At 32.4% G+C, this 13,907-nt stretch overlaps 2 protein-coding genes across 2 annotated transcripts in view; one reads left to right on the top strand and one right to left on the bottom strand.

Annotated features, from left to right (window-relative positions):
- Positions 1-4,358: 4,358 nt before the first annotated feature.
- Positions 4,359-13,179, bottom strand: LOC148623005 (nucleolar protein 56-like). The gene is made up of 10 exons (XM_088573446.1): positions 13,038-13,179; positions 11,007-11,214; positions 9,045-9,212; positions 8,002-8,200; positions 7,477-7,664; positions 6,907-7,058; positions 6,278-6,378; positions 5,914-6,062; positions 5,538-5,659; positions 4,359-5,157 (listed from the first exon to the last, which is right to left on the bottom strand). The coding sequence occupies exons 1-10, from the start codon at positions 13,038-13,040 to the stop codon at positions 4,816-4,818; spliced, it is 1,632 nt and encodes a 543-aa protein (XP_088429572.1). The 5' UTR covers positions 13,041-13,179; the 3' UTR covers positions 4,359-4,815.
- The window catches only part of LOC148623004 (uncharacterized), a 23,537-nt gene continuing 22,766 nt past the window's right edge, over positions 13,137-13,907 (top strand). The window contains exon 1 of the mRNA XM_088573447.1: positions 13,137-13,238. The gene's annotated coding sequence lies outside the window, so the exon portion shown is untranslated. The remainder of the gene's footprint in view (positions 13,239-13,907) is intronic.

The following is a 13,907-nucleotide window of genomic DNA, read 5'->3' as shown; positions in this document are numbered from 1 at the left end:
GCACTCATTTTTGCTTTTCAATGATATCATAAAATTATAGGACACATATTATTCAAACCATTGTCTGATCAGCAGTTATTAACAACTGTAAATATGTATCAACTTCTATAAATTTATGATGATGTGGTCTTATCTCCATAGAACTGATCCAGAGTTGTGAAGGGTGTAGATTTATATATCATTATCCCTGCACTTGTAAATTTCTAGGATTTTGATTAGCTATAAGCACAGCATGTCATAAATCCCCATATAACTAGGTATAAACTAATCTCTTGTGGAATTTCACTCACTACATGTATTTAGCACTAAAACAATGTACATTTCAAATATATTTTAATTTCTATGAAATTCTGAATAGTTCAGCATTACTGAACATAGTCAGTTTCTTATAACCTAATTTGGTATTTAAGCCATACCCCTTATTACAGAACTACTTCAATGGTATCCCAATGTACTAAAAACATGCATGTAAATTATAAATGGCACTATCAATGGATGATTTTGTCAGTATTGATTCACAATAAGAAAATAATGATATCATATCAAAAAACACCTAGATACAAATATATAGTTCTCGGTAGATTCCTCATACTTAGTAAGAAATAATTCCAAATCATCTTCCAAATATACAGAGCAGGATGTTTACAAAATGCTTGAATTTTTAATCAACAACGTATTAGTCCAGTGTGGTGGGCGCGCTTTTCAACAAATGGCCGGCATTCCAATGGGAATAAATTGTGCTCCTCTAGTTGCTTGCTGACCTATTTCATCACTCTTATGAGGCTGACTTTATAGCTGATCTGATCCAAAAGAAAGAATATTGTTTAGCTAGATACTTTAATCTCAGTTTCCGCTATATAGATGACATCTTTAAACAATCCTAATTTCAGGGATTTGATACATCATCTACCCAAAAGAACTTCAGATAAAGGATACTACAGAAACTGTGAACTGTGAATATCAGATTTATGTTTCTTCATGACTTTTGGGTACATTTTGTATTAAAAACAAGCTTCCAGGAGCTCATCTGGTTAAATTTTGTCTTTCAAGGGAAATAAATTTAACAAGGAGTTGACTCAAGAAGTCTTTGGCAGGACTTATCATAAGGATCATTTTAGCAATAGAAAGTTTCTATCTATTATAGTTTTCAAAATATTGGCTGTTATATATTTTTGTAACAGCAGCCATGTTTTTCTATAGATCAGAAATCCCCACATCAGTTTTATGCAGGTTACCACAAGAAACAAGGTTATAGCGGTAAACAAAAGAATGTAATCCAGGGACAAAGACCAGACATGGAAAACAGACATACACAACAAAGAACATGAAGTAACTAAAATCATACATACAAAGTAACAAAAGCAAATGAGCAACTCATACTCCACTAAAAACTGGGAGCATGGACCAGGTGCACCGGTAGGGTAAGCGTCCTCTGCTTTTCTAGAAACACCCGCCCAGTTGCTCATAAAAAGTCAAGTCCGGGGTAGACAAAACAGGAAAGGAAAACTATGACCAGTTGAATAAATCAGTTTTCATGGTGCAGATGGACACACCATAACAATCCACGAGTTCATGATGACAACCATAAAACTTCTGTAGTGATGACTTCAATCTTGTAGCAAAGTCTGCGTAGTTTCGGCAAGCTCTGGCATAACATATGAGTTGTGATATGAACACTCCATACGCAGGTGCCGAAGGGATGTTGCCACAGATGAAAGGAAAGTTGACAATTCTGAATGAAAAGTCATCACGTTTGTTGTAAAGTTTGGTCAATAGTTTTCCTTTACCATCGATTTCTAAGTGTAGGTCAAGATATGAGGCTGACTTCATACTGTCTGTAGTACCCTTTATCTCAAGTTCTTTTGGGTAGATGCAATGTATCAAATCCCCGAAATTAGGACTGTTTAAAGATAATATGTCGTCTATATAGCGGAAACTGAGATTGAAGGATCTAGCCAAACGATATTCTTTCTTTCTGATCAGTTCAGCTATAGAGTCAGCCTCATAAGAGTGAAGGAAAAGGCAGCAAGTAAAGGAGCACAATTTGTTCCCAATTAAAAATTCCAGCATTTTGTAAACATCTTCCTCTGTATATTTCGAAGATGATTTGGAATTATTTCTTACAAAGTATGAGGTATCTCTACCAATAACTATATATTTGTATCTAGGTGTACCATCTTTTTTGGAAAAACAACGTTGTATAATGTTTTCAAGTCGGGATTTTAACTGAGTATGGGGAATAGAAGTTTACAGTGTTAAAAATCATAGGTTTTAATGCTATTATATTCAGATAATAGTCTTGAACTGATTGTCTCCAAAAGATCATTTGAATTTTTCAGGATCCACATTGAATTAATACCACTACAGGAGTAACAAGTGTTGTGGTAAGACTGCAGACCCTCTTTGACAGTTGTGAGTATAGAAGTTAAGTTTTGAAAGAGGTTTGGTGGTACATTTTGCAGATCCAGCTATGAAACGTTGTATGGATTCTTGTGGAGTGTAAGAATCCAGTACATAGATGGTAAATCACAATCATCGTCCTTGGTAGAGAGACCAAAAGAGGATAGCACAGATTTATGGTTTTCTACAGTCTCTTCTTTGGAGAAAGTGGTAGCAGTATAGGTCTTATCACTGCTATTATTTTCTACGTCTACCTCTGATAATAAACATTGGATGTACAACATTTTGCAGACAAAAACAATGTTGTTTTGGGCTTTGTCTGCTGGTACGACAACATATTTGTCATGTATAGTAGACAATGTTTTTGCTACATCGGTCAAAGTGAGCAAAAAAAAAAAAATGCTTGAAACCATTTTCTTGCAATATAAAAAACATTTTCAAATGACCCATACAGAATCTGGTGCTTCAGAAGAATTGTTTTGCCTTTGACCACAAAAAGTATGCATCTTTATCGCCAATATGTGCAAATTAACTTGAATGATGTCATGTAGTCAGGACAGCATTAATAGCAAAATATGGCGCAAAAATTGTTAAATTCCAAAGGAACAAAATTTTGAGTACCTACAGGGTTCCACCAAAGGTAACAATCCCTACACTTAAATCAGGCAGTCCAACACCTTTTGGCAAAAAAATAATGCTAATTTAGGGCAAAAATTTGGTATTTTTACCACATAAAAGTAACTACCCGGTAATACTTTGTAAAATTTTTCAATCTTTTTTAGTTTCTTTTCTGAATTTTCAACAGAAAAACACTTGATTACCTGTGATGAAGAAAACAAACTATTACCATGCAATCTCTTAATTACAAAACTAACAGTCATTGAAACAAGAAGTTCAAAGGATAACTTTTGAAGACAGCAGTGAAGTAACATGAAAATTTAGGATTTCACATGAAAAATCAGGGCTTTTTCAGGAACTCCCTTTGAATTTCAAGTTTCTTTCCTAACTGAAATAAATTATGAATTTTAAGGAGTTTTAGGGCCATTGCACCTGTTGAATCAAAACAAATTGATTTTTAATACCTTCAGAATTCTATATGCTTCTTGGCATACTTTGGATCTTCAGGTGTAAAAAAAATTACTATATCTCCAGATACAAACCTATGTAACTTACATTATACTTTTTTAAGTAGCAATTATTTCCTTTTCAATTCATATACAATTACTGTTTGTCAACTATCACTACCTTGAGCTGTTCCAATAACATTACAATCATAATTTTATAACAGTTATTTGCATAATATTTTTTCTATGGTGAAAGCGTATACAAAGAATTCTCTTTTATGCCTTTTTTTGGTCTTTCATTACTGATGTATATGTCATACCACTTGCATGTTAAGAGAAGGTGAGATCTCATAACACATTTCATCCTACAGTAGTTCCATGGGAATCTGACAAGACGGTACCCAGGTGATAAGTATAAATCCATGATTTTTTGTTCATGTAAAAACCATGAACTTTCAAACATTAAACAATAATTATTTTCTTCAAAACTTTCAACAAAATTCATTGAGCAGTTGAGCATTGTGCTTACAAGATATGTGAACAGCTAAAAGAGAAATGGACGATAAAAGAGAAACCTACATACCTCCCAAGCTTTGTTTGTGAATTATACCCAGGCAACTAGCACAGATCTAATTATTTTCACAATTTCCCCTTTCAAAAATGTGGTTCCCTCAACTGATTTCTGTGGAAATCAATCCCATCTGATCTTTAATTACTTTATTAAATTTTGAAGGAAATCAACAAAAAAAATGAAGGAGTTATCCAGGTAAGAAGCATAGATCCTCAAGTAAACAGTGTAAAATTTGCATTAACTTACAGAGTACCATTTTATAGATGGCAATAATGGATTATTAAAACTTAACAAGAAGACATCATCTGGCTAATAGACAACAATAAGTTACATGTTTATTATTGATGTACGTTTTATGTACAGATTCACGATTGATCAACATCATCAAATCTTATTGAAAAAGTCATTAATAAGTCCCTCTTTTCTTTAAAATAAGCAGTATTTTGAAACCACAGAACACTCTTGTCCCAACATAGTATAAAACTGAATTAACAGAGAAGTTTATAAATATGAAGCAATGGCAAAAAAACTTGTGCAAGAAGGGCCTTGAACACAAAAGAAAATATTTCCACAAAAAACTGAACTGTAAAACACATTAAAATAGATCATTCTAGCTGTATGTTTCTGCTTGATTAACTGTAGAATAACTCGGAGGTTGAAAAAATTTTGATAGTAACAACATAAAACAAAATATCATCTATAGAATCTGTCTATCAAGAGTAAAATAAATGATAAAATTTTTATAAAATGAACACAATTTTGTCCCCAAATAAAAGTGTTTCAATCATCATCGGATTCTTCAGCTTGTTTCTTTTTCTTCTTCTTTTTATTTTTTTTAGCAGAAGACACTTCTACCTCCATTGTTTCCTCTTCAGTTGGCAATGACTTCTTTTTCTTTTTCTTTGCAGATGTTTGTTCCACTTCCATTGGAGCTTCATCTTCAGCATCATTTGACTTCTTCTTTTTCTTCTTCTTTTTAGGAGGTTCGCTGTCATCCTCTTGTGTGGTATCAACTTCCTGTGTTGTTTCCATGGTATCGTCCATGGCATCAGATTTCCTCTTTTTATCCTTTTTCTTTTTCTTTTTTTCTTTCTTAGCAAGTTTTGCTTGCACCTCAACTGCCTGAAAAATTTTAGTAAACAAATTATAGTTTTCACTTAAGACACAATTTCTGTTAACTGCCATCAGTGAAACACTTATTTGTGTTTTAAATATATTTTTCACACACTTTCCTTTCACAGGAACATATCTTGGTTATCATTTAAAATTTTAAAACAATATCCTTTCATATCAGTCTTGTAATAAATTATGATATATAGTATTCATTTTTGTTAGTGTCTCCCTCCTCCAATCTGGGATTCCAAACTAATGATGACATCTTCCAAAAATAACCCCAAATGTCACATCAAAATAGACAATGTATGTTTATGAAACCCTAGATGTCACAATAAAATAGACAATGTGCATTTAAGTCATTGATATATCAACAACATAGTTCCTACCTCCTCCACAGCTTGTTTCATCACATCCACATTTTTAGCTGGAGCATCTCCTGTCTCATAAAACTTTAGACGGTCTTCTACTTGCTGTTTAAGATGTTCCCCAAACACTGATGTAGGAAATTCTGAAAAAAAAAAACAGACCAACAATCACAGTGTTAAACTACCACAGAAATTGCAAATTTAATGAACAGAATTTGAAAGGAAAATTCAGAAATACAAGCACCATTGTGAATAAATTGTAGTATGCTTTTAAATTTCACATGTAAATTAAATCCTTTATAGAAAAAGACATATTCTTGAGAGATCTTAAAAAGAAACTTTCAAGAATTTCTAAAAGTAAAAAGACTTTATAATCATCAATATAGTATGCACAAACCAGAAAAGCAATCAATTCTGGATGCAATTGAACACTTGTTGGCCAGGTATCTGGAAATTCTACCCTTATTCTTTGTTCCAGCTCTTCCAATAAATGTTGAATGGAATATCAATCCATATTTTGGGGTGTTCCCTTTGGTTTTTAATGCCCTGTAACAAATAATTGAATTCATATTGATATTTACTAATTCAATATTTATTTACTTAGTCATTTATCAACATTAACAAATCATTGAAAACCATACATATATTAATAATATTCTAGAGTGACGTTAGTGAGCAAAATTATATTTACTTCAATCACATCCTTTTACATAAAACTAATAAAAAAGCAAACTTGTGCATTGGTTTGTAAGAAATCATACCTGAACAGAGCTTTTTCAGCACCTAAGATCTGGACAGTTGAAGCTGGGTATTTGGCTAAATTGGTTAAACTACCAGCATGAGCAATAAGTCTAGCTCCAACCTATTGAAAAAAAGCAATAAATGATTTAATAAGTGTTTTTTTCCATTGCTAATACAGCATGCTGAGAACATTTTTCACTGCAATAAATTCTCAGCTATTCCTTGATTAAGAATAGTTCTTCACTATATCTACTTGTTACCCTAATCTTCACTACTTTCCATGTTTATAATATATACTATAGTATACAGGCAAATATTTTCACGTGAAATTCATGTTAATCGAGCTTCACATGAAATTCTCTTGAACTTCCCTTAACATGACTTTCATGTGTACAAGGGAAGGCTTGATTCACCCAAATTTAACATGAACTCGGTTACAAAGTTTATTTGCTCAATTTGTGTGAAAATCATGTGAAATAATTTTGCCTCTGTAAACTGTAACAGAAGAGTATTTATAGTTGAAATGAGACACCAATATCAAACCACCCCTCAACTTCAAAGAACATTATGCATTTTATGTGAAGAAAATTTATGAAACCCTACAGAAAAGAAACAAGATGTTACACCCAACAGAAACTTAACACCTAACCTGTTCTCCAATCAGAGTTGCCAAATTAGGGGCAACTTGTTTCATCTTATTTCGTAGATATTCTGCCAGACTTTTTCTGTATTCCGCAAGGGAGATAACCTTGGTAGCAAAAGTCTCAATGTTGATAAGATCTATTGGAGATATGTCCATTCCTGTGTAAAGATGAAACAAAATATTCCATTCTGATAATAAATAATTAGGTACCAGTACATACATGTAATCTTTAATTATCTGGTAAGTGTTTTATACTAAGTGAAATGGCTAAAAATTGGCACTGCCCATACCAAGAAAGGTTTTCCAACAAAGAAATGTTTGCAGTTTCAGGTCCTGGAAAAATGTGGATTACTAAGTATAATATTCTAATCTGATTTGTAACAGGCTTTCTGGTTGGTAGGTTCTCTTTGAACAAACCAGGTTACCGCAGCATCATTAACATAGATTGGTTTGCAGTCCAGGATTCAAATAATTCTTAACAATCTTTTTTTTTCATTCATGATAACTTTATTTGATAGAAATGACTGTTTATATACTCGTAACAGTAAACAAAAATAGAACTTATTCTACACTTACCCATAGAAGACCTTGAAGCATCATATATAGCTCTTGCTTTCCCGCTATCCATTACAACCTCTTCTAATTCTTCAACTCTTTCCTCTGTAAATTCCTTCCTGTTACCAATAAACTTAGCTGTTTTGGCATACAGGTAGTTGTCATTAATAATCTTTACAAGTTCAGGAAAGTGATAAGAATACCATTCTCTGAAGAGAAAAAAAATGATTCTTTTTAAACATATCATGGTAGACATATAAAACAAATTTGTTTTCAGATTGGCATATGAAATCTAGACTTTTATCTTTAAATCTACAACTTCTTTATCGAGATTTAGTATTTTAATCTTATTAGAAATGAAACGTGGATAAATGGCAGAAAGATTGGAACCATCCAACGCCTCCATAGCCTTAGTAAAAACTGCCCATTGTAAACCTCAGTCAGTGAGTGGTAACAGTCTGGTTAATTGTTTAGTTCATATAAAAATACTTTGAACTTATTGTTTACTGGGGATTTGAAAGAAAAAAAAACAACAAATGCACTAACCTCATTCTCATGGCAAATGTATTGATGTTTTTATCCAACTGGTCCAATAGACTGATACTCTGGATGATCATATTGTCTACTCGATTAACATTGAACTTCACCTTTGCCCTAGAATAGCTGTGACCCAAACCTAATTGAGCTTTGCCTGCTGATTGGTCAGTTAAACCCTTCACCAAGTTAGGAAAATGGGCTCTAACACCTACATTAAAATATCAACCAGTAGCATATCAAATAATTATATTAGTAGTATAAATTGTAGTTAGAGCTTGTAGCTGTAGGTTTTGACTTCTAATGAAACGAGGAGAGAACATAATTTTGCTACAATCCCTGAACTGATCATCTATTTGATGTAAAATATTAGTACATAGTATACAATAAGTCAACATTGTTTATTTGTATTTCTATCAGCTACAATATGTACCTTTTGCCCTTATGTGTCAACTCCAAATGGTCACTTGCCTTATGCCTACACAAATTTGTTGCGGTAATTTCATAGAGCATCATGCCATGTCATTCTTTATGTGAATATCTAAATTACTTCCCTCATAAAGATAATTAAATGTCTGGAAACCAAATAAATGTATGTTTTATTTCCTTTTTTAGGCTATTAATTCGTCAATGTCTAGGGTCGTAACCCCCAAATCAATTCCAACCTCCTTTTTGTGGTATAGTACAATTTAACGGAGATCCATACACTTGAAGTTTGTCTAAAAACCAAACAAATACAGACAACAACATGTCATAAAACTGCCAATTTTTTTGTTGTTGTATAATTTTGATTTACTATAGTGCTCTCCTACAAATTTGAAATAGAACAGTGCTTATAGGCAAAGCACAGTCTGCATCAAGTACTCTTACTAACAAAACAATTTCAGATCATGCATCACTAAAACATTTATGACTGCAAAGCTTCAGTGCTTATAAAACAAGTTTTTAAGTCCTACTACATGCACAGCTAACCATAAATGTATATTCCCTAAAATTCTTAACTGCAGAGTCTACATCACAACAGACATATGAATAATTAGGACAGTTCCTTATACCTCTAATGACTTCTGGCACAACTCCTGTCTGAGAGCATTGTATCTGTAGATCCTCTGTAATTGCAGCCCCAATTTTAGAGTCAGCAACACCCAATGAAACTTTTTGTTTCTTAGATGATTTTGGGACATTGTTCTCTAAAAATGCCTGTAAATCTTCATGAACAAGACCTAAGAAATAAACAAATCCGGATGAATCATACCAATACAATTTCTTCTTAAGGCCACAACAGAATGTACAAAGTATGTCTGTTTGCCTGACAGACCTTATTTTTGTCCCTAAGTCATTTCAATCAAAACCTAAAGGTAAAAAAGATTAGAATTAGTAATTTTTCATTTAAAAACAGAAGTAAATTTCAGCTCAGCCATTCTTGCGTTTGAGTTAATCAGGCATGATCATGTTTGTCAATGTGTATGTCTGCCACCCATTCATAAAAACAAATAAAAAGCTTCACCAAGTGCAGCATGATACCAAACACAGGTCGAACCTTGAACAGTTACGATGTGGACACAACATTAGTTTTTGACACACTTAAGCATATAGACTTACAATTCATTATGGACATTTTATTGCACAAAATTTTAATTTCAATTTAAAATTAGACCAAAAATAAAAGTCTTTTTTTTTACGGTAGTGGCCCCTTTGGCCCCTTATAACTTGGATACCGTAAGAGATATCTGAAATCTGATTGAAAAAACAGGCAGGGATTTTTCAGCTATCTAATAAAAACAAAATTTTGAAATCAACCAAACATAAAACAGGTGAATTTTGGGGGATTTGCCCAATCTAACCCCCCCCCCCCCAACTTGAAAAAGGTCTAAAACATAAAATATGCTTATACATTTTTTATTCAATAAGGAACACAATATAATAAGAATAACTAAAATAAAAAAAACAAACAAACATTCTACATAAAACACCTATTTTTTACTCTCGTTGGTCCCTAATTCTAAAACAGAAGAGACTACAAAGTCCATATTAATTAGCAAACTTCATTTAATAGTTAGTAAAATCATACCAACGTTTCAGAACAATTGGTCAACCACAACTAAAGTTATCGCACGGAAACTAAGTGTCCCCAGACTATGACAATGACAAGACAGACTATGACTGCACCATAAGATTATTATATTTTGGCAGTCGTTCAAAATGTCATCATGGCACAGGCCATGAAGACCAACATTACTGCACTGACATCTAATAAATATTGTCAATGGACAGCAAGTCTAAGTGAACCATAGAAGTTTACTTTTTAAGGCCAATGATTTGGTTGAAATAAATAAGAAATTTGCACTGAAAAAAAAAGAAAAAGAATGAAAAGAAAATGATCAATCTTATTTTAGTTTGTTTATTTGTTTTGGAATAAAACCTTAAACTGTTATACATTTTTTATGGCCTAATATCAGGGATGATTTTACGAGGTTATCAAACAAAACAAAAATTGGTAAAATCGGAAATAAATAAACAGTAAAAAAAAAATTCATAATGGCAAAACCCGGATTTCAATTAGCGGAATTCCGCTAAAAAGCAGAAATAAATCATCCCTGTAATATAGATTAACCATTACAGTGGATTCCACTTAATAGCATACCTGTTAATCACGTAAAAACTCAAAAACAATACAAAACAAACCATTTCCTTTCTGTTCCATGTTAAATATGTACACGTACTTCTCTTATTCGCATGACACGACACCAGAACTTAGAAAATTCCCCTTAATTGAAAAACTATTTTTTTCAAAATTTACTTAAAATGGACCTAAATTGATAAAAACTTGAACAGCTCAGGTATACATTTTGTATTCTATGATATAAGAAAACAAGAGAGAAAAGAAGCAATTATGAACTTATTTTAAGAAATAATTATACCACATATTTTTGAATACCAATAACACCATACTGGACCTACTTCTAATGAAAAAAAGACACTTAACAGTACAATAACTGTTATATTTAATAACCTACCTTCAGATATGCTGTTAATGTTATCTAAAGCATTGGTACCACTCTTGAATGGAGAAAAAGCGACAAGCTTTACAATGGATTGAAATTTACTAAGATCAGTAACAGATTTTTCTACTTGACTCTGGAGCATTGACACTTCCTCAAACTCTTTCACTCTGAAGAGAGCATATCCTGAAGCATGCTCAAAGAGAATGAACAATGTCTGAGCCTGCAAAAAATGTAAATAATATTTTGACAAGAGTCATTGGAGTTTTTGTTCAATAATTCTGTAGAAAAGAATCTTTACTTATTTACATGTGTATAACATGACCAATAGTCCAGATTCATTGTGTATCTTTTTATATGATGTCAGTCTCTGACACAAGGAACATTTGGTTATTCAGTGCTCAGGCTTGTCAGAAATTAATATATGGCAAAGACTGTGATGCACTGATCAGCAAATTAAAAATTAGAAACTTTCTTTTTTTTAATTAAAACCTAATACAGCTCACAGTATTGATTGTTATTAAGTGTTTAAACAAGATCAGATTTTTACAAGAATGGAAATGGTAAAATAACTTAAATACTTGAAAAAACACTTATAAAACATGGAAAGACCAACATTGGAATTTCTATATCCCCAAAATGTTTCTTTTAGAGGGTATGATAAATGAAAATCTAAATGAAGCTTAAAATAAAGAAAACAATCAATTCACAATTTCTTAGTGATTGATAGCAGCATTTTTCAGTCCAATAAAACAAAGAACTCACTTCAATGGAAACAATCTATTTCCAAAAGGTACATGAAAATGGGTGTAAGCACATTTGAGTTACATTAAAATAAATGGCAAACTCCCACATTTAAAAAAAATAAAGTCCCTTCACTCTAAATTGTAAAATAGTAAACTTAAGAGAGAAAACAAATATATCAAAAATCATATTATTATGGACATAGCATCTTTTTTGGTAATAATCCAAACAGAGAATTTCTTCATTCTTGTGTCAATTCAGTCCAACAAAAATGATCAATCGAAAATTTATAAAACTAGAAGAGCTTACATCAATATACTCTGTAAAAGAAACCATTCAACTAAGATTTATAAAGAATTGGTTGCATCATTTTATCGTATTAAGGGTGGACAACAAAAGGACAAAGGTCTGTTAATCATAATATGAATATGTTTTATCTAGAAAAAAAAATTTTAAAAAGTTTTCAACTTGCTGTGAATGAAACAAACTGGTTTATGCTGAAGGCACAAATAAAAGTTTGTCTCAGAGAAAATAATCATTAGTGTAATGTTGCTCACCCCGCAAAAAAATCAAACGGTTGCTGCCTAAATTGGGACCTCGGTTATCAAGTTTGATTTTGGGATTAAATTCACTGTTGACAGAGGCTTGGTTCAACACAAACAGTAGTCCAGTAATCCTGTGCCTTTAATTTGAGAGAAGACTACCATGAAATTTTAATTGGTACTTCTTTGGGCTATTAAAATTAATACTTACAATTTTATTATTCCTATGGAAAGGACCGCAAAATAATTTTGAGGACTACCTAAATTATCTTATAAGATACATGTAGTTATGACTTATGTGGACTACCTAGCAAGAAAAGTTAGTTTCAAATGCTGAGATGTGGCAAATCACGCATGTAAATATATTTCTGCACTGTTCAAGTCCATGAAATTTGTTTGTGTATAATAATTTGGAATAAAATAGGGTCTGCAACTTCAATTAAGACACAACACTAAAAATAAGTCAATTCAGCAGTAACTTTTAAATCGTCCTCTTAACTAACAGTTAATTGCTTGGTTAATGAATCTTGATTGTGCTTTAGGGTTAGTATCATTGGCATTGCCATTCTGCATCGACCATCATGCTGATTTGGAAGTCCGTGGTTGCAAATGCAGTGCACACTGTACAGGGTATGTCAAGCAGAAAAGAAAATCAATCTTAATTTATCAGACATAATTTTCATTACATGTCCAAAAGAGAGGTCGAGAAAACAATAAAATATATATATATATATAAACATAGAGAAAGCCACGTGCTCACCATCTTTTACAAACATTCGCCATTAAACATTTCCAATAGGATTAAAAGGGGTATTTCAATTGGATTATTGGAAAGCAAGTTACTGTCATTGACCAATCAAAACAAATGTAACAAAGAACAGTCTTTGGAAGTTAACTATGGCGTCTGCTTTAAAAGATATTATTTTCTGACGTTAGTTGTGATGATCGCAACGATCTTGTGGTACGTGTCTCTGCTTTGTAGTATTGTCCACTCATTTATATAAGATAACAATATATAAGTGAAAGGGAGACAACTATTATTGCGAAACCGTTCTAGATCCTATCAAGCAAATTTTATACCATCTTCTATAATGTTCTCATAGATTTAATTTGTACAATTAAGAAAATGACGTGCTACAGGATGAACACGATAAACCAACCTTATATGCACCATGGAATAAAACTGTCTGAAGATGGAAGATTAAAGCTATTGTGATCCTTAGTCCTTAAACACAAATTTAAACCACAAAACCCTATTTTGCTGAACACTTCATGTTTCTAGAACTTAGCTTAGGCTTAGCAGAAGTTCAAAAGGAGAGGACGCTTACCCTACCGGTGCACCTGGTCCATGCTCCCTGTTTTTAGTGGAGTCCGAGTTGCTCATTTGCTTTTGTTACTTTGTATGTATGATTTTAGTTACTTTATGTTCTTTATTGTGTATGTCTGTTTTCCATGTCTGGCCTTTGTCCCAGAATTACATTCTTTTGATTACTGCAATAACCTTGGTTCCCTTGATTACTCTTTCTAAAAAGAATTGCCTACCCATGTGTGTGTATATATCACTGTCGGCACTGTATAGTTATGCCAGGGATTTATATATTTAACAGGAGTCTGTATTTTGGGTATCCCG

Source organism: Perna viridis, chromosome 3 (genome assembly GCF_037379345.1).
Source record: "Perna viridis isolate PV_CMFRI_1.1 ecotype Kerala chromosome 3, ASM3737934v1, whole genome shotgun sequence".
Taxonomy (NCBI): Eukaryota; Metazoa; Mollusca; class Bivalvia; order Mytilida; family Mytilidae; genus Perna; species Perna viridis.
The sequence above is the reverse complement of the archived record's forward strand: the minus strand, read 5'-3'. Positions and strand labels throughout refer to the sequence as shown.

Coding starts and splice junctions, on each gene's coding strand:
- LOC148623005 (XM_088573446.1), bottom strand. Junction 5,660..5,913: donor CAGAATTGATTGCTTTTCTG/GTTTGTGCATAC, acceptor TTTTTTTTTCAG/AATTTCCTACATCAGTGTTT. Junction 5,158..5,537: donor TGAAACAAGCTGTGGAGGAG/GTAGGAACTATG, acceptor AAAATTTTTCAG/GCAGTTGAGGTGCAAGCAAA.